The sequence below is a fragment of the Chiloscyllium punctatum genome, chromosome 24, assembly GCF_047496795.1.
Source record: "Chiloscyllium punctatum isolate Juve2018m chromosome 24, sChiPun1.3, whole genome shotgun sequence".
NCBI lineage: Eukaryota > Metazoa > Chordata > Chondrichthyes > Orectolobiformes > Hemiscylliidae > Chiloscyllium > Chiloscyllium punctatum.
In genome coordinates this window covers 54,882,902-54,900,842 of record NC_092762.1, presented here as the reverse complement: position 1 = coordinate 54,900,842, position 17,941 = coordinate 54,882,902, and the positions used below count along the sequence as shown (strand labels likewise).

Genomic DNA, 17,941 nt, shown 5'->3' with positions numbered 1-17,941 from the left:
AGAAACAGAATTTAAATACATTCTTTTACAAACTGTTTAGCTTTTTCACAGGACTACCGACCTTAACAGCGAAAAACACTATTGATCCCTCCCTAATTACTATTTTCCACTGATTAATGGAGCTATCTCTAAGCTATTAGTTTGTTTATTTAATTTGAAGCCAAAGATCTCAGGTAACAGAGCATAATAATGCCATCAATTATCATCATCATCAAAGCTTGAACCAAGATCATCAACATTGGTCACATCCCGAGCCATGGGTGCTGCCCAGGATTATAGATAGTTCTCATCATGATTTTTTTCTGAATTCCTTCATCTTACTGTCTCTTGGTTTTCCTGTTTAATTTTGATTCAATGAGGTTGCTGTCCTTTTTATTATGGGGTCTTAGACTTCATGAGAGAAGGGTATTGAATGTCTGAATTGTGCAACCAGTTAGATGTTACCAACATTGAGGTGAACCCCTCTGTTAATTAACCCAAAACACCCAGAAAACCTTGCGTTACCTCATAATCTGTTAAAATGAGTGACTGAACTCCCATATTCCACTATTTAAAGAAAAACAACAACTTATTTTCTATCTCTAAAAGTGACAATTAAACAAAACTTATTCACGAATCTAAGTTGCTTTCTCTTAACTGCTTACTATCTTCCTCCTACTCTACAACAATATGCTGTTTCAATAAGACACTCATTAAAATTACATCAACTTAATTTCAAAATCACACAGTCAATGTCTTCTTCTGTGTCTTCCCTCTTCTGGCTGCTGAGTACTCTGGATCATCTTTTTTTTTACTGCAAGTGTGTTTCTCATGAAAAAGTACCTTTGATAGAGAGTTTTCTAATTTCTTTGAGAGCAAGCTGTTAGATGGGCAATTAACTCACCATGAGTTTCCCTCTTCACAGCAGTTGCTGACAAATTTTCAACATGTCCACATTTTATCCCACCCCCACCCCCAATATCGGATTGTCTCATTGGTTCAATGTTGGCAAAACAATAAATTCAAACTTGATTGGGGTTTAGTATCCTGGGACATAATTTAAACTGATTGGTTAAACTCAAACTGTTGTCAAAACAGCAACCAAAACTGAGGTATCCATTTCACAGCTAAATGTTACGTGCGTGTTTTCAATTTTCCAGTACACTCTAAGACTGCCATCTAGTCATACACACAGGTGCTTGTAATCTCTCAGTTCAGAACAGAATTCACTCTCTCTTAAAGCTACAATAAACACCTTCAATTTTATAACACATTGAAAGTTCACTGTTAGCTCAGTGATGTTGTGAACTTGCACAAGCCTCAACTCTTATAATTTGTGATGGCTCAACAAATATGGGTTGGTCCTAATCAGTGGCTTGTTGGAAAAATTCACATGAAGACAGAATCAACTCAACTCTGACTTCTCCTTCACTTAGATAGCCTGCCACCATTGACAATTTTCACAGGTGGAGAAAGGGTTAGTGGATAATGGACCGATTGTATTGAAGCCAAATGCCAGTAAAAAATTGGTGCTTTCTGAACAGAAGATAGAAATGAAAAATAAGGAGATCAAGTAAAAGTTTGAATGGAATTTTGTGAACCCCTCCCACCCACCACAACAGGTTTGATGGCGGGAGTGGGCATATAACCAGTCAGGTGAGGACTTTGTCTCTTTTGCACAATAAAGAGGTCCATGGATGGAAGGCCCTGCTGCCAACTGAGCCCCTTAAGTGGGTACTGAATGCCAATGGCAGGCAGGACCAGCTATGCAGGGAACATGACAAGCAAACCCTGTTGTGTTTGAATGCAGCTCACAGGGGTTAACTAAAGGGAATGGAGAGAAACAGGGGATAGAGATGGACAATTGTATTGAATGATGGAGCAGGTTCAAGGGCCAAATGGCCTACTCCTGTTCCTTTTTTCTCTGTTTCGATATCATTAAGATTCAGCTGCTATTTGCTCAGTATTTAAAGAAACTTGAATTCAATCCTTTCAAGTTGGGCTTCATTTTAGAAAACACCCGAACAATGGAACATTAAGTATCCAGTAAACTGAGTAGCAATGCCACTTCAGTTCTGTGCATTTACTTGTCTATTGCAGAATGAATTCTGTAGTTGCAAAGATAATTCTCATCCACATGAATGTGACTGGATTGGAAAGCCCCCTCTTCAGAACTTGGTATTTTGAATGAACTACCATGGTTTGCAAGGCCTTTAAAAAAATTACTCTGCCAACTTTCACAGTGCGATTCAACACGAATCCAGATTGTATGTCAATAGCAGCAAGCACACTGTTCAAACCACAGAGAAAAGCCCTGTGCTGAACAGCAGGCCCACATTAGAATTCACTGCTTCATTACTCTGCCGAATGAAGCTTGACACGTTTTTTATTCATGCCTTTTTTTCACTTTGTAATGATGTGAAACTCAGACTAGAGGGGGAAGGAACGGGAAAACAAAATTGGCTCAAATCAAAATTGGTTCGAAGCTGAATGTGTCTGGCGGAGGTTTTGGAGGGCAGTGGGAAAGCAAAATGAGTTTGTACTGCTTCCAACTGAAAAGAAAGGTTAACATTGAGAGAAGATTACATGAGGTCTGATCAGCATTTAATTAAAACGTGCAAAATGGAAGCTTTAACAAAGTTAGTTTGTTGCCAGATTGCTAAAATAATGCTCAGTTCTAAGGAAATTAAAAGTTCAGCAAGTAAATTTAATCCAGTGTGAAACATTCAGCCCACTTCAAGTCAAAAGTTTGGAAGAGTTGGGGTTTCTAAGTATTAAAATGATTAAGAAATGTTGTCCTTTCACTTTTAGATCAGGGCCTGAATCATATTGTGATTGCACTGGAATTTGAGGTTCTTTGTAAAGTAAATCCTAACAGTTTTAAGGAAAGTTTCAGCAGGTCAGACCAGCCCAGTCAACATTTATTAATCGGCTAAAAAAAAAACACATACTACTCAGCACGATCTTCATCACAACCTTCTGCTGAAAATGTGCATGTTGACTCAAGGCTGAGTCAGATCTGCACAGTTAATGGAAACTGTCAGCCTCCAGAGTCTAATCTTCGCTAAGAAAAGTGGTCATGTCAGTGCGATACCAAGAGAACTGTAAGTGCTCATCATACTGTTGTCCATCTGGAGTTGATACCTAGAGTCCTAAGAGTCCACTAAAAAGGTTGTGGCAGGTTGAAGGGAGAAGTTCATTAATAACTATGGGTCATTGGCTTAATGGTAGCCCTCACTCACTTGGTAGCTTTGCAACCTCTAAATCAGAAAGTTATGGCTTCAAGTTTCACCCCAAGTGACTTTAGATCCAAAATGTACAATGCAGATTGAGAGACTGCTACACTATCAAATGTCTTCTCTTTTGTTTGTTGTGTTAAACTCGGATGAACCAAAAAGATCTTGGTACTATATTGAAGAAGAACACAGGAGCACTCCTTAATGTCCATCAATCAACATCATTAAAGCAAATTATGTGGTTATTATCATGACTATCTGTGGGACCTTGCTTGTGTGAGAATTGACTTCTGCATTTCTAACATTAAGACGGAGGCTACATTTGAAAAATACTTCAGCTGAAACCACTTTGGGACAATCATAAAAGTTCAAGTTCTGGTAATGGAATCCATAATTAAGGATGAGCCACGTGGGAGACATTACTAAATTGGTTGCTGGGGAACCGTTTAATGTTGGCACAAGATGGTATATATTTTGTCAGCAGGAGCATAAGACAGTAATAGAATCAGGAAACATTGCTGCATCTTCAGCCTTGATTTGCTGTGCTGACCCCATCAGCTTCTGTATCAGCTCAGCAAACACAGCTTGTTTGGGTACTGGCTGAACAATTAGCTGTGAAGAGTTTTACAGTATCAGCCAAATGTCAAGATGGAAAAGTGAGTTAGCTATGAATTTCCTAAGGTCTAAAACTTCTCAATCACTTAATGAACTGAAAGGTATTCACGCCTGTTACCCATTTTCTCAACCAGAATTACACAGCATGGAATCAGGAGGGGAACTATCAATTTCAGAACCAAAACTAAGAAGTAAAGTGAGTAAATCAATAAGCGTCTAGGAACCCATGTCGAATATATAATCATTGGCATATAATCATTGCTGTGCAATCATTGGCATGAGAGATCATCAAAACACACAGAACAAGCAACAATTACATGGTCTATCAAACCTACTACTTCCACAGCTTGTACATCTACTCTAGTATTGACTGCCACCCTACTCATTTAATCTCTTTCCACACACTCCGAACAATCTATCCATGATTCAATGCCGCTCATTTAATATGTTTTGATCTATAATCCATCTCAGTTAAGGAATCCATCCTATCCATTTAATCTCCTGTGACGTAGTTTTGCATAAGTGCTTTCTGATCTTTACGGCAACATTCACAATATCCTCACAACACCATTACCTAATCTAAGTAAACTGTTTTCAAGCAATGTACACACAAGCCAGAAAAGAAATAAAACCATTGCATCCCAATATTATTTGATGGTCTTGGCATATAGCTATCAAAATCTGCAGTCCTACTCCAGCCCAGTATTCGACAGTTTAGAAAAGAGTTCATTGTGTCAGGTGTTTTGTTGGGAATCTGCCTCATCACAATTGTACAAGTCATAAATGTATTAATTCACTCCTTGGTCTGTGATGAGTTATCTCATTTCAACTTCTGCATTTATCTTCAGCAACCCTCGGGTTAGGGTGTAAAAATCAGCCAATGATTCCACTGTTTAGGACTGCTCGCTGCAAATTCATGGAGAAAGTGAGGACTGCAGATGCTGGAGATCAGAGCTGAAAATGTGTTGCTGGAAAAGCGCAGCAGGTCAGGCACCATCCAAGGAGCAGGAGAATCGACGTTTCGGGCATGAGCCCTTCTTCAGGAAGGGCTTCTTCCTGAAGAAGGGCTCATGCCCGAAACGTCAATTCTCCTGCTCCATGGATGGTGCCTGACCTGCTGCGCTTTTCCAGCAACACATTTTCAGAGCTGCAAATTCATGTTTGGACACAGGTTGAGATTAGCGTGAACTCCTCCAATCAAATAGCTTACCAAAGCTTACACATAAAGATGTGCTGCTTGGTTGGATATTCTGTGGAACCATATCTGAGCAGATAGTAATACATTCAGGAGAGTGGATGAAATAAACTTTGTTGCATTTTGTGTAACTGTCATACCAAAGAAAAGAGAAGAAACATTACTGCAACAAATCTCGCAATGTGTTTCATTAGCTGCACAGTTTTGGAGCTTGTTCAAGGTGCGATCTGTATACTGTACTATGTTTTCTCTATATCACATTGTAGAATTAATGACATTGTCCAATGTTGTTTCTAAAGGAGCTGCATCGGTACTCGTGACCCGTACTGTGGCTGGGTTGGAGATGGAGTGTGTGCATACTTGGAACCAGGAACCAGGTAGAATCACATGAACATTTGTGGTTTGAACTGTGTTTCACAATGGGAGGGATTCACTGTTGGATGGTGCAAATCCCAAATCAATCAGACTGGCCTGTTATGATAATGGTTTAAGGTCACTTTGCTCCACAACGTATGGTCGCTTTGTGAAATTTCCAGAGACAAAACATTTTAAAATGTGTTCAAAATGCACAACTTATCCATAGTCTTTATTTTACATTAGGGTTTCCATGTTTCCAATTCAAGTTTTGGAGTGGCTGTTATGTGTTTCAGAATTCCTTCAGTTTATCATGATAAGTTAATATAATATTTAATATAGGCAGTGGATCAGTTAGTCCATGTCAGGATACAAGTTCACATCTTTTGGCTGAGATAGTGCATACCTTTTGGCTTGTTCAGTTGACTGAGATCCTTCTTCTGTCTTCCTAGTGCTGTACACGGGAATATTGTTAGCTACCACTCCTGTCGGGACAAGTGACATGCCTGAATTCTAATTAGCTTGCCAATGCATGCATAGCACATAATCAGTCTCAGATTTGCTTGTGGTATGTGTTCAACTTATAATTGGTTTCTTAAGGGTATCTCACTTCCTATTGTCTTCTGTCTGGTTCACTAAGGAGTCACCCACTTACAGGACCATTCTTGTCCTGAAAACTTTTCCCTGTTATTTTACTAACTTAACAGATCTACACAAATAATGAAGAATCACTAAATATTTTGTGTCTGTAGGGTTTGTAGTTGTCATTTGATAATGATTAATATTGTGCCCACTAATTGATGTATTTAAATGCAAATTTGTAATCTTTCGTATGTTCAACCTAATTTAGGATCACTTATAAAGTTACCAATAGAGAAGGTAATAATGTATTGTTACCCAAATTGGGCATGAACTGTTAAATGTTTCTTGTTGCCCCCCTGCAGTATTCCATTTGAACAAGATGTCGAGCATGGAAATACAACACACCTGGGTGACTGTGAAGGTAAGTTATTGCTGGACATCGATGAGATTTAAAATTAATTGCTTTATCCCTAATGTCACCATGAAGCAACAAACTGTCCTATTTGATAGTGAGCAACACATATCTTGAATGTCTTGGTGTGGTCTCTCAAAGATTGGCCAAGTGCTTTATCATAGGAAACCTTGAATATCAGTAAGGGTTGTACCTCAGTCACTAGAAAATGCCACTCTGTTATTTCACTGGATATTGAAGGTATTCGATATTGTTCCAAAATGGTGGACTGATAGTAACATGTATCTTGTAGCTGCTCCTGAGATTCAGGCTTATTTCCAGATTTATTTCTGGATTTCTCACGGTTACTACATTTCAGTAATTTGAAGTTTTTATTTTGATTCATTTTTAGTTGTTTTATACTTAAAATCTCAACAACTAACTTTTAAAAAAGCATTATTTTCTAAACTGAGTTATGTCAACAAATCTTTTGGAGAGGCCTATGAGTTGATGGCTCAATTTTTTTCTCCATAAAGTTATACACCAAAAAATTTTTTAACATCGCTAAAGTTTCTTTTTAAATTGAGGAGGAGAGTTTTTTTTAAAATACACTTATGTTTATGAAGCTTTTGGAGAGGCCTACATGCAGACAGCTCTGGGGTAAGAATTTTTTAATCTGAAAATTTAAAGCTGTCTGGTGGACCACTTGCTGCATTAGTGGTGCTGGAAAAGCACAGCAATTCAGGCAGTATCCGAGGAGCAGTAAAATTGACGTTTCGGGCAAAAGCCCTTCATCAGGAATGCAGGCAGAGTGCCTGAAGGGTGGAGGGATTAAAACAAAAATGTTTTATCTCTCCACCCTTCAGGCACTCTGCCTGTATTCCTGATGAAGGGCTTTGCCCGAAACGTCAATTTTACTGCTCCTCGGATGCTGCCTGAATTGCTGTTCTTTTCCAGCACCACTAATCCAGAATCTGGTTTCCAGTATCTGCAGTCATTGTTTTTACCTGATGGACCACTTGAGCAGGAATTTTTTTGAAATTCGATTATTCAGCTAAGTGGTTGATTTTATTTAGAATTTTTTTTATTTATTATTTTTGCAGGCTTAATAGTAACTCTGTGGATAAAGAAAGGTTGTTTATTTTATATATAAGGTGCTATTGTAGGTTGTTTCATTTTTAGGCTTATTGTCATTGAGCGTTAGATGGCTAGTAGTTTTAGAGAAGTGATTACACAGCAGGAGCAGTCAGGTAGATGGATGACTGTCAGGAAGGGTAAGAAGGTGGTTCAGAAGTCTCCTGTGGCTATTCCTCTCTCAGATAGTTACTCAGTTTTGGGTACTGTTGAAAGGAATAGTCTCTCAGGAGAAAATAGAAAAAATAATTAGATCTTGGGCACTAAGAATGAATCTTACGTTAAGTGGGATTTGACAAACCTTAAAAGAATAATTGCTCTGGGAGACTCTCCTGTCAAAGACACAGTAGATTCTGCAGCATTGAGCGTGAATTTGCCAGGATTAACAGCGTCTCAAGATGTTTGAAGTATATTGTTAAAGGAAAGATTAAGAAACTGGAAGTTATTGTACACATTGGTAGGGATGACTTGGTTAAGGAAAGGATTAAGACTTCACAGAGTGAACATAAGAGGTTAGGTAGAAGATTAAAAAAAAAGAACCTCAAAAGTAAGAATCTCTGGTTTACCCCTTCCCCCCCCCCCCAACCCCCAGTGCAAACTTCAAATGATGGAAAGAATAAAAGGGCAAACAAGATAGACTCAGGGCTGAAGAGGCAACATAATGTTCAGGGATTCAGGTTCTTGGATCATTGGGATGTATTCTGGGGCAGAAGAAATCTATTCAAAAAGGATGGGTTTCACGTGTACTGGAAATGGTCCAATACCTTAGCATGAAGATTTGCTAATCTATTAAGGGAGGAGATCCAAGATGGTGACGGTGTGAGAGATCTGCTGTGCTGGGCTCTGTGCTATACCCCCAGGCAAGTTGAACCTTTACCCCCACCCACCCCCCCCCCACCCCCCCCGCCAACCACCCATTAACCACCCCTAGGAGAAATAGCGATAATTTAAAGTTATTGAACATCTAGAGCTGCTAAGTGTTTTGACAGCTGTAAGATTAGGATGAAGGCAAATAAAGGAAAAAGGGCAAAAGGAGTCCAGGAGGCAGGGAATTCCCCTACTCTGCCGGGGGAGCCTGCAGCCATTGTTCAAACTCCCGGGGTGCCCCCTTTGGATTTAATAGGGCAGCAGCATTTGCTCTCAGAGTTTGCCAAACTCCGAGAAAAGATTGAAGCAGCAATGGAGCCGATATCTGCCATGCAAAGAAGCATGAGCTGGAGATTCAAACAACTGGACTGAAGAGTGGAAGCAGTGGAACAGAGGACCGCAGCATCAGAGACCGTGGTGAAGGGAGAAAGGATCCAAATGCTGGAAGAACAGGTTTGGGTCCTTCAGGAACAAGTGGACGACCTGGAAAATAAAAGTAAAAGAAAAATCTTACGGCTCGTGGGTCTCCCAGAGTGCGGGGAAGGTGAGGACCTCGTTGGATTCTTGGAGAAATGGCTCCCGAACTTCCTAAGGCTGGAGGTGAGTGTGGGCCTGGTGAGTGTGGAGCGGGCCCACCGGATCACAATGCTCAGGTCCAACCAGACCCGTGCCCCTACCCGGTCCTGGTGCGATTCCAGTACTATAAAGAAAAACAGTTAGTGATTGAAACAGCAAGAAGACTCGGAAAAGATCCACAGGCTTCAATATACAACAGCTCAAGTTTTTTCAACACTTCTCAGGAGCCATAATTAAGAAGAGAAAGGCATTTGATGAAGTTAAGAGAAAATTAACTGATCTGAACATTCAATATTCCTTGAGGTACCCGGCAGTGTTGCGTTTTGCTCACAGAGGGACGGTACATAATTTTGATTCGGCAGAAAAAGCAAAGGACTTTGTGAACTCTTTGAAATAAAAGACTTGGGTCAGGACAGGGGCAGTGAGGTGGGGAAGAGGGAGGGGAACCATTACAGACAATGATACAGTTTTTCTTTACTTTTTTCTGCCCCTTTTTTATTCCTCTATCCCCTTTTTTGGTTGTCGGTTTTATAGCTTTTGTACTGCCTTGGTGTAAAACCTGATTTATTAAACCTTTTGGTCAGTTGATTATTGTCTGGGGTTTTTATTTTGCTGCTGTCCTTTTTTGGATTGGGGGTGGCTATATCTGTGGTTAAGATGTATGGAGAAGAGATGTGGAGGGGGGAGGGTGGGTGTCCATTGTTAACTCTCAGAATATCAATACATGTTTCCTTTATCTGTGCATTTCCTGGGACTGGGGCATGGCCTCAACTGGAAGGAGCCAGGATGATAGCATGGATTGGGAGGAGTGCTCCCTATGGGCAAGGGGGGAGATCTCTAGAGAATTGGTGTTTCTTTGGGTGTATGTTTAAGTTAAATGTAGTGGTTAGTTTTTTTAGTTACAGTAGCTTTTATAGGTGTAGTTTTTAGACTTTATAGAGTTAATGTCTTCTTCGCTCGCTGTTCCTCAGATAAGCTTCCTCTTCTTGGGAAACCACGGACTGCCCTGGACGACCATGGGTAATGATTTGTTTAGGTGGTGTACCTGGAATGTACAAGGGAGCCATCTCCCCATTAAAAGAAGAAAGGAGCTGTCAAGTCTTAGGAAGGAAAGGGTTGACATCGCCCTGTTGCAGGAGATGCATTTAACCAATAAGGAACATCTGAAACTGCAGCAGGTGGGGGGTTATAATGGGGTATTCTTCTCCTCCTTTTGCGAAGAAGGAACATCCCATTCCAGGTAACTGAGCAAATTAAGGATGAACATGGACGCTTCATCATTCTTAAAGCTCTAATACATGGAGAAGAGTATGGCGTCCTGAATGCTTATTGTCCCCAGCGCACCCTCTTAAATTTCTAATTAATGCAGTTGCTAATTTAGTCAATCTTGGGTTGTACCGCACAATCATAAGAGGGGGGTTTAACCGCAGAATGGATCCCGGGGCAGACAGAATGCCAAGAGGCCTGACAGGTACACCTGCAGAATCTGGACAGTTGGTGGACATGGATGAGGAACTGGGATTAGTGGGTGTGTGGAAGCATCTCCATCCTAATGGAAGAGACTTTACTTTTTATTCCAACCCACACAAGTGCCACACGCTAATTGACATGTTCCTTATGCTGTTGGTCTGTTTGGACAGAACATTGGCTTGCAAAATTAGGAATATAACTATCTCGGACCCTACGCCAATGTATTTAGATGTTAAAATCAAGGCTGGTGGAATAAATGTGTGGCACTGGCATGTGGACCCATTCCTGTTAAGGGATAGCAAATTTGTTGAGTACATCACAAGAGAGTTCGGGGCCTTCTGGGATATCAACTCGGGTACGGCCAGTAATCCGGCAATACTTTGGGAGGCCATTAAGGCATGTATACGAGGCCTGATCATTTTATATTTAATCACTAGAAGGAGGCAGAGGGAGGAGCTGCAACAGATGCTGGAGGCCCGTCTGAAGGTAGCTGAGGAAATATATTATAATAGGCCTTCATTGGTCAAGCTGCAGCGGGTCACAGCTCTCTGGGCTACTCTCGACTCATTACACACACAGGTGTGCAAAAAAAGGTCTCCATTGCTAAATAAAGATTGTTTGAATTTGGAGATAAGCCAAGTAGATATCTGGCCAAAAAGAAAAATGCTTCCCAATCCATTGTGTCTGTTAGAGAGAAGGCTGGCACAGCTCCCCATGAGTTGAAGAAGGTCAATGTTAGATTTAGGGAATACTTTGCAGAGTTATACCGGTCGGAGGGCAGCGAAGATGGTGCAGCGAGCATGCAGTCCTTTTTTGAGAACATGGACCTCCCCAGTATAAACACTGTTAAATGTGCCTATGAAAATACAAGAGGTGCAGGAAACAATAAAGTATCACCAGGGTGGCAAAGCACCGGGGCCAGATGGATTTCTGAGTGGGTTTTATAAGGGCTTCATAAATGTGTTGGTGGAGCCACTTTTGGGGATGTGTATACACAGGATTGTCTTCCACCCTCTCTTCAGGAGACTAATATCTCCCTCATTTTAAAGAAGGGGAAAGACACCAAAGAACGTGCTTCGTACAGATCAATTTTGTTGTTGAATGGAGACTTTAAAATCCTGTCAAAGGTGATGGCCCTGAGGTTGGAAAAGGTATTGCCCTATATTAGAAAAGAAGATCTGATGGGTTTTATCAAGGGCCGTAGCTCCTCCAACCATATCAGGAGGGTACTTAACATACTGCAGGTATACCAGCAAAGATTGATCCTGGGTTTGGTGGTCTCCCTCTACGCAGAAAAGACATTTGATGGGTAAAATGGTCGTACCTGTTTGGGGTCCTAGAATGCTTTGATCGGGGGGAGCTTTTGCTAGTTGAGTGGCTGTGTTGTATAATGATTCTAAGGTAGCAGTCATCACAAACGGTACTAAGTCGGATAACTTTAGCATTGGGAGAGGCAGCCAACAGGGATGTCCTCTTTCACCGCTGTTATTTACCTTGGTAACTGAGCCGTTAGCTGCAGCTATCAGGAGGGACCCAGAAATAATGGTGCCAAGAGTGGGAATGGGGAGCATAAGATCATCCTATACACTGATGATGTCCTTTTGTTCTTGGCCAATCCAGAGAAATCCATTCCCCAATTGATTCAAAAAATGTATTTATTTTGCAGTTTTTCACAATACACGATCAACTTCCCAAAATCGGAAGCCATGTCAGTGGGGGTATTAGTGGAGGTGCCTGATCTGAAGGATGGAATGCAGTTCCTATTTAGATGGTCATCAGAAAGTTTTTTGTATTTGGGAATTTTTATTATCCCTGCCTTCCACCATCTGTATAAAGCTAACTATGCACAACTATTGGAGAGGATAAAACAGGATTTCCAGCGGTGGGAGGAGTTACTGTTGTCATGGTTAGGCTGAATAGCCCTGATTAAAATGAATGTTCTTCCTCGCCTGTTGTACCCCATGAGAATGCTCCCATTGTTGCTACCCAGACAAGTATTACAGAGGCCCAATGGGTGGCTAGGGTCCTTCATTTGGTGTCACAGGCACTCCCTAATTAAACTTACTAAATGCAGCTCCTGCAGAGTGAGGGGATGGACCTTCTGGACTTGAAGAGATATCAAATAAACGGCCTGTTAGCATATGTGGGTGACTGGGATTCAGGGACAATTTGGCTTGATATTGAAGCCTCACAGTCAAGGTGTCCCCTAGTTAATCTATTATTCATGGTTAAGATGAAAACCGTGATCGAGCAGTGTAAGAGCCCAATCATTTTGAAAATGGTGAGAGCTTGGAGGATAATGAGGCAAGACGAGGGTAATTGGCTTAAGACCTCACCATTTACCCCATTGGCAGGAGCCCCAGGATTTAAACCTGGGTCAATGGACACCGGCTTTATGACATGGGAGACTAAGTGTATCTCCTGTTTGGGAGATTTATTCGAGGGGGAGGTCTTGATGTCATTTAGCCAACTAAGTCAGAAATATGGATTGTCTAATAGGGACCTTATCCGGTACTTTCAGATAAGGGATTATATACAGAGGAGGACCACGTTCCTGGCTCAGCCTTACAAGTCAGACGTGGAGAAAAGAGTGTTCCCGTGCACGGGCGCTCTTTAGGTTAGTACTCTGTATCATTTACAGAAAGGGCGTGCCTTAGGAGATGTGGAGAGACTCTGTAGGACTTGGAATCGGCAACCAGGAGAGGATATTTCACTGGAAACATGGGAAGATGTATGCGAAAATGTAAAGAAAATCTCAATATGTACAAAGCACAGGCCATTGAAGATTTTACACAGGGCCCATATGGCACCAGAGAGGTAGCTGAGTTCAGGAGAGGAGCGTCTCCAGGGTGTCCCAAATGTAAGATTAGCATAGGCATTCTTACACACTGCGTTTGGTCATGTTGTAAAATCCAGAGATACTGGAGTGCCATAGTAAGGGAGCTGAAGGAAATCCTGGGAACTGAAGTCAAGGTGGACCCGGTCTTTCTTCTTCTGGGGTTGCCAGACTTGCCCCCTTTAGGGGAACATGGGAAGAGACTGTGTAACATTCTCACTGTGCGAGGAAGAACATTTTAATGAATTGGATGTCGAAAAAAAAACCAGGTCTTACATGGTGGCGCAGGCTGGTGATGGAGCATCACCCCCAAGATTACCTCACAAATATGGTGCACCATAAAATGGAGCAGTTTTGTAAGACATGGCAGCCCTTTTTAAATTATATAGACACAGACTTATTGGCAATATTAATTGGGGCCGTGATCTGGCCATGGGAGTCAGTTTGGGCACCTGTGGGGCCCTGAGAGGAGGAAGCTGAGGGAAAAAAAATACAAATACACCAACTGGTCCTTTCAAGGGTAGGTGCTCTAGTGGAGGTGTGGTGAATGAAACAGAATAAAGTAATGTGATATAATTTAATTTAAGCTCATTTGAATTCAACTGAATTTAATTTTTATTTAATTTTATTGTAGTTTAGTTTGAATAGATATGTTTGTTCTGGTAGAATAGCAGGTAGTTTATTATTAATATTAATGTGATATGACACTGTTTTCCTACCTCTATTTTTTGGTATTTTGGTATTATATTTTATATATAGTTGCTTTGTGAAAGATTTGAAAATGTTTTTGATGAAAGGAGTTTGCACGTTCTCCCCGTGTCTCCGTGGGTTTCCTCCAGGTGCTCCAGTTTCCTCCCACAGTCCAAAGATGTGCAAGTCAGGTGAATTGGTCATACTAAATTGGTCCATAGTGTTAGGTGCATTAGTTGGAGGGAAATGGGTCTTGGTGGGTTACTCTTTGGAGGGTCCGTGTGGACTTGTTGGACCGAAGGGCCTGTTTCCACACCGTAAGGGATCTAATCTGAATTGCAACTCTTTTAGGGGTGGCACGGTGGCTCAGTGGTTAGCACTGTTGCCTCACAGCGCCAGGGACCCGGGTTTGATTCCCATCTTGGGCAACTGCCTGTGTAGAGCTTGCACATTCTCCCCATGTCTACATGGGTTTCCTCCGGGTGCTCCAGTTTCCTCCCACAGTCCAAAGATGTGCAGGTCAGGTGAACTGACCATACTAAATTGCCCATAGTGTTAAGTACGTTAGTCAGGGGTAAATATAGGGTAGGGGTCTGGGTGAGTTGCTCTTCGGAGGGTCGGTATGGACTTGTTGGGCCGAAGGGCTTGTTTCCATACTGTAGGTAATCTAATCCAAAAATACTTATTTAAAACATTCTATTAAGGGATACTCTAAACTGTTGGCGGGGGTGGGTGTGGTGGGGGGGATGGGGGCGGGGTGGTGGGGGGAGGTAGTGGAAGGAACCTAAGTAGCAGAGTAAATAGAAAGATAGATGAGAATGGTTTTGAATTCGAAAAGATTTTGTTACTTGGAAAAGACAGACAAGAGCAAGTCAGCGAACAAAGTAGCTCTGAAGAATTAAGCTGCATTCATTTCAACCTTAATATCTTATTAATCTTACAGACTGGGCTGATAAACTCAGGGCATGGTGGGAACATGAGATTGGGGCATCAAAGCTATTAGAGTAACCAGACTGAGGGATTGACAGGAGAAAGTGATTACTGCAGATGCTGGAGATCAGAGTCAAAAGTGTGGTGCTGGAAAAGCAGAGCCGGTCAGGCAGCATCCGAGGAGCAGGCGAGACGACATTTTGAGCATAAGCTCTTCGTCAGGAATGATTGACAGGACAAGCAGCTCAATGTTTTGGGTTTCAGAAACTATAGGATGAATAGAAAAAGAGGGAAAAGAGGAGGGGAGTTGTGTTTTTGATTATGGAAAACGGTGGCACAGTGGTTAGCACTGCTGCCTCACAGCGCCAGAGACCTGGGTTCAATTCCCATCTTGGGCAACTGCCTGTGTAGAGCTTGCACATTCTCCCCATGTCTACATGGGTTTCCTCCGGGTGCTCCAGTTTCCTCCCACAGTCCAAAGATGTGCAGGTTAGGTGAATTGGCTATGCTAAATTGCCCGTAGTGTTAGGTAAGGGGTAGATGTAGGGGTATGGTTGGGTTGCGCTTCGGCGGGGCGGTGTGGACTTGTTGGGCCGAAGGGCCTGTTTCCACACTGTAAGTCATCTAATCTAATCAAAAAAAAACATTACTGCTGTAACTAGAGAAGATACTTCTGAAAAATCGTCTAGCAAAAATACATGGGTCAAAACTAGAATAAAAAAGGGAATGATTGTCTTGATGGGATTATACTATAGACCCATCACCCCAATAGTCAGAGGGAAATTGAGGAGCAAATATGTAGAGATATCTCAGATGTACGTAAGAATAATAAGGTTGTACTAGTAGGTGATTCTAATTTTCCAAACATTGACTGGGACTATCATGGTGTTAAAGGTTTGCATGGTGAAAAATTTGTTAAATATGTTCAAGAAAATGTTCTTTATCAATATGTAAATGTTCCTTCTAGAGAAGGAGCAAAACGTAACCTTCTCTTGGGTAATAAGACGAGGCAAGTGACTAGGGGAATACTTTGGGTCTAGTGATCATAATTCTATTTGTTTTCAAATAGTTATAGGAAAGGTTAAGGCTTCCATAAAAATTAAAGTTTTTAATTGGAGTAAGGCAAATTTTGTTGGTATGAGACAAGAACTTTTAAAAATTGATTGTAGTATACTGTTCACAAGTAAAGGGACATCTGATAAGACGGAGGCTTTCAACAGTGGGATAGCGAGAGTCATGTTAGAGTGAAAGGTGAGGCTGGTAGGATTAGGGAACAATAGATGAATAAAGATATTGAGGTTCTAATCAAGAATAAAAAAGCATCATATACTAGATATAAACAATAGGGTTCAAATGAATTTCTTGAACAGCATAAAGAGTGTAGGGGCATTCTTAAGTGGGAGATTGGGTAAACAAAGAGAGGATATGAGGATATAAGGTTTTGGATAATGCAAAGAGATTCTACAAGTGCATTAAGAGCAAGCAAGTATCTAGAGCAAGAGTACAACCACTTGAAGATCAAAGACTCGTCTTTGTGTTGAACCTCAGAGGATGACAAAGATATTAAATTAATATTTCACATCAGTTTTTACTGTGGAGGAAGAAATGGAGGCTAAAGAACTCGGGAAAATAAATATTGATGTTTTGAAAACAGTTCACATTACAGAAAAAGTAGTACTGGAGTTCTTAGAAAATGTAAAGATGGATAAATTTCCAGGACCTGATATAGTGTACCCCCAGACTATGTGGAAAGTTAGAGAAGAAATTGCAGGGCCTCTTGCAGAAATATTTGTATCATCTACAAATATGGATGAGGTGCTGAATGACTGGAGAGTGGCTAACGTTTTGCCTTTGTTTAAGTAAAGATGTAAGGAGAACCCTGGGAAATATCGACCTGTGAGTTTGACATCGGTGGTGGTTAAATTGTTGAAAGTGATTCTAAAAGACAGAATTTATATGCATCTGGAGAGGCAAGGAATGGTTTGGTTGCAGGGAAATTGTGTCTTACAAACTTGATTCACTTTTATGAAAAAATAAACAAGAAGATAAGAAAAAAGAACAAAGAACAATACAGCACAGGAGCAAGCCCTTAAGCCCTCCAAGCCTAGTCATGAGTTCAAGGTGTGAGAGGAAAAGTTTAAGGGAGATATGCATGGAAAGTTCTTTTTGCAGAGGGTGATGGGTGTTTGGAATGCATTGCCAGGGCAATTGGTAGAGGCGGGCATGATGGCAGCATTTAAAATGTATCTAGACAGATACATGAATGGGCAGGGAGCAGAGGGATAGCGATCCTTAGAAAATAGGCAATAGATGTAGATCGACGATCTGGTTTGATGCAGGCTTGAAAGGCCAAAGGGCCTGTTCCTGTGCTGTAATTTTCTTTTTCTTTATTCTTTGCACCAACACATTTTGCCCTTCCATACTAAAACTGTCCTCACTTAAAGGATCCTTATCCCTCTATTCCCTTCCTATTCATAACTTGGTGCAGGTGATTTTCGAATGCTGCTATTGTGTCTACTTCCACCACTTCCTCTGGCAGCACGTTCCAGGCACTAACCACCCTTTGTGTGAAAAACTTGCCTCTCACATCACTTTTAAACATCTTGCCTATCCCACAACTTGAACCTGTGTCCCATAGTAACTGACCCCCCCAACCCCAGGAAAAAGCCTCTAAATTTCCATTTTGTCCACGCCATTCACAATTTATAAACTTCGATCAGATACCTCCTCAACCATCTGCATTCCAGTGAAAACAAACCCAGTTTGTCCAACTTTTCTTCATAGCTAAAATCCCCCCTACCAAGCAACATCCTGGTAAAACTTCTCTGTACCCTCTCCAAAGCATCCACATCCTTCTGGTAGTGTGATGACCAGAACCGTATGCAATATCCAAGGGTGGCCTAACTAAAGTTCTTTAAAGCTGCAGCATAAATTTGTCTATCCTTATGCTCAGTGTCCCTTCCAATGGAGGCAAGCATGCCATAGGCCTTTTTTACTACCTGATCTACCTGCACTGCTAACTTCATGATCTGCACTTCCTCTTTGTTCATGACCTGTACACCCACATCAATACTCCTAAGGGTTCT

The 17,941-nt window shown here is 41.3% G+C and overlaps 1 protein-coding gene across 8 annotated transcripts in view; it reads left to right on the top strand.

The window, feature by feature from the left end:
• Positions 1-17,941, top strand: part of sema6bb (sema domain, transmembrane domain (TM), and cytoplasmic domain, (semaphorin) 6Bb) — a 559,267-nt gene that overhangs the window by 524,467 nt on the left and 16,859 nt on the right. For all 8 annotated transcript variants that reach the window (XM_072593864.1, XM_072593857.1, XM_072593863.1 and 5 more), the window contains 2 exons: positions 5,325-5,402; positions 6,324-6,382. In XM_072593864.1, the coding sequence (XP_072449965.1) occupies positions 5,325-5,402; positions 6,324-6,382 (137 nt within the window). The remainder of the gene's footprint in view (positions 1-5,324; positions 5,403-6,323; positions 6,383-17,941) is intronic.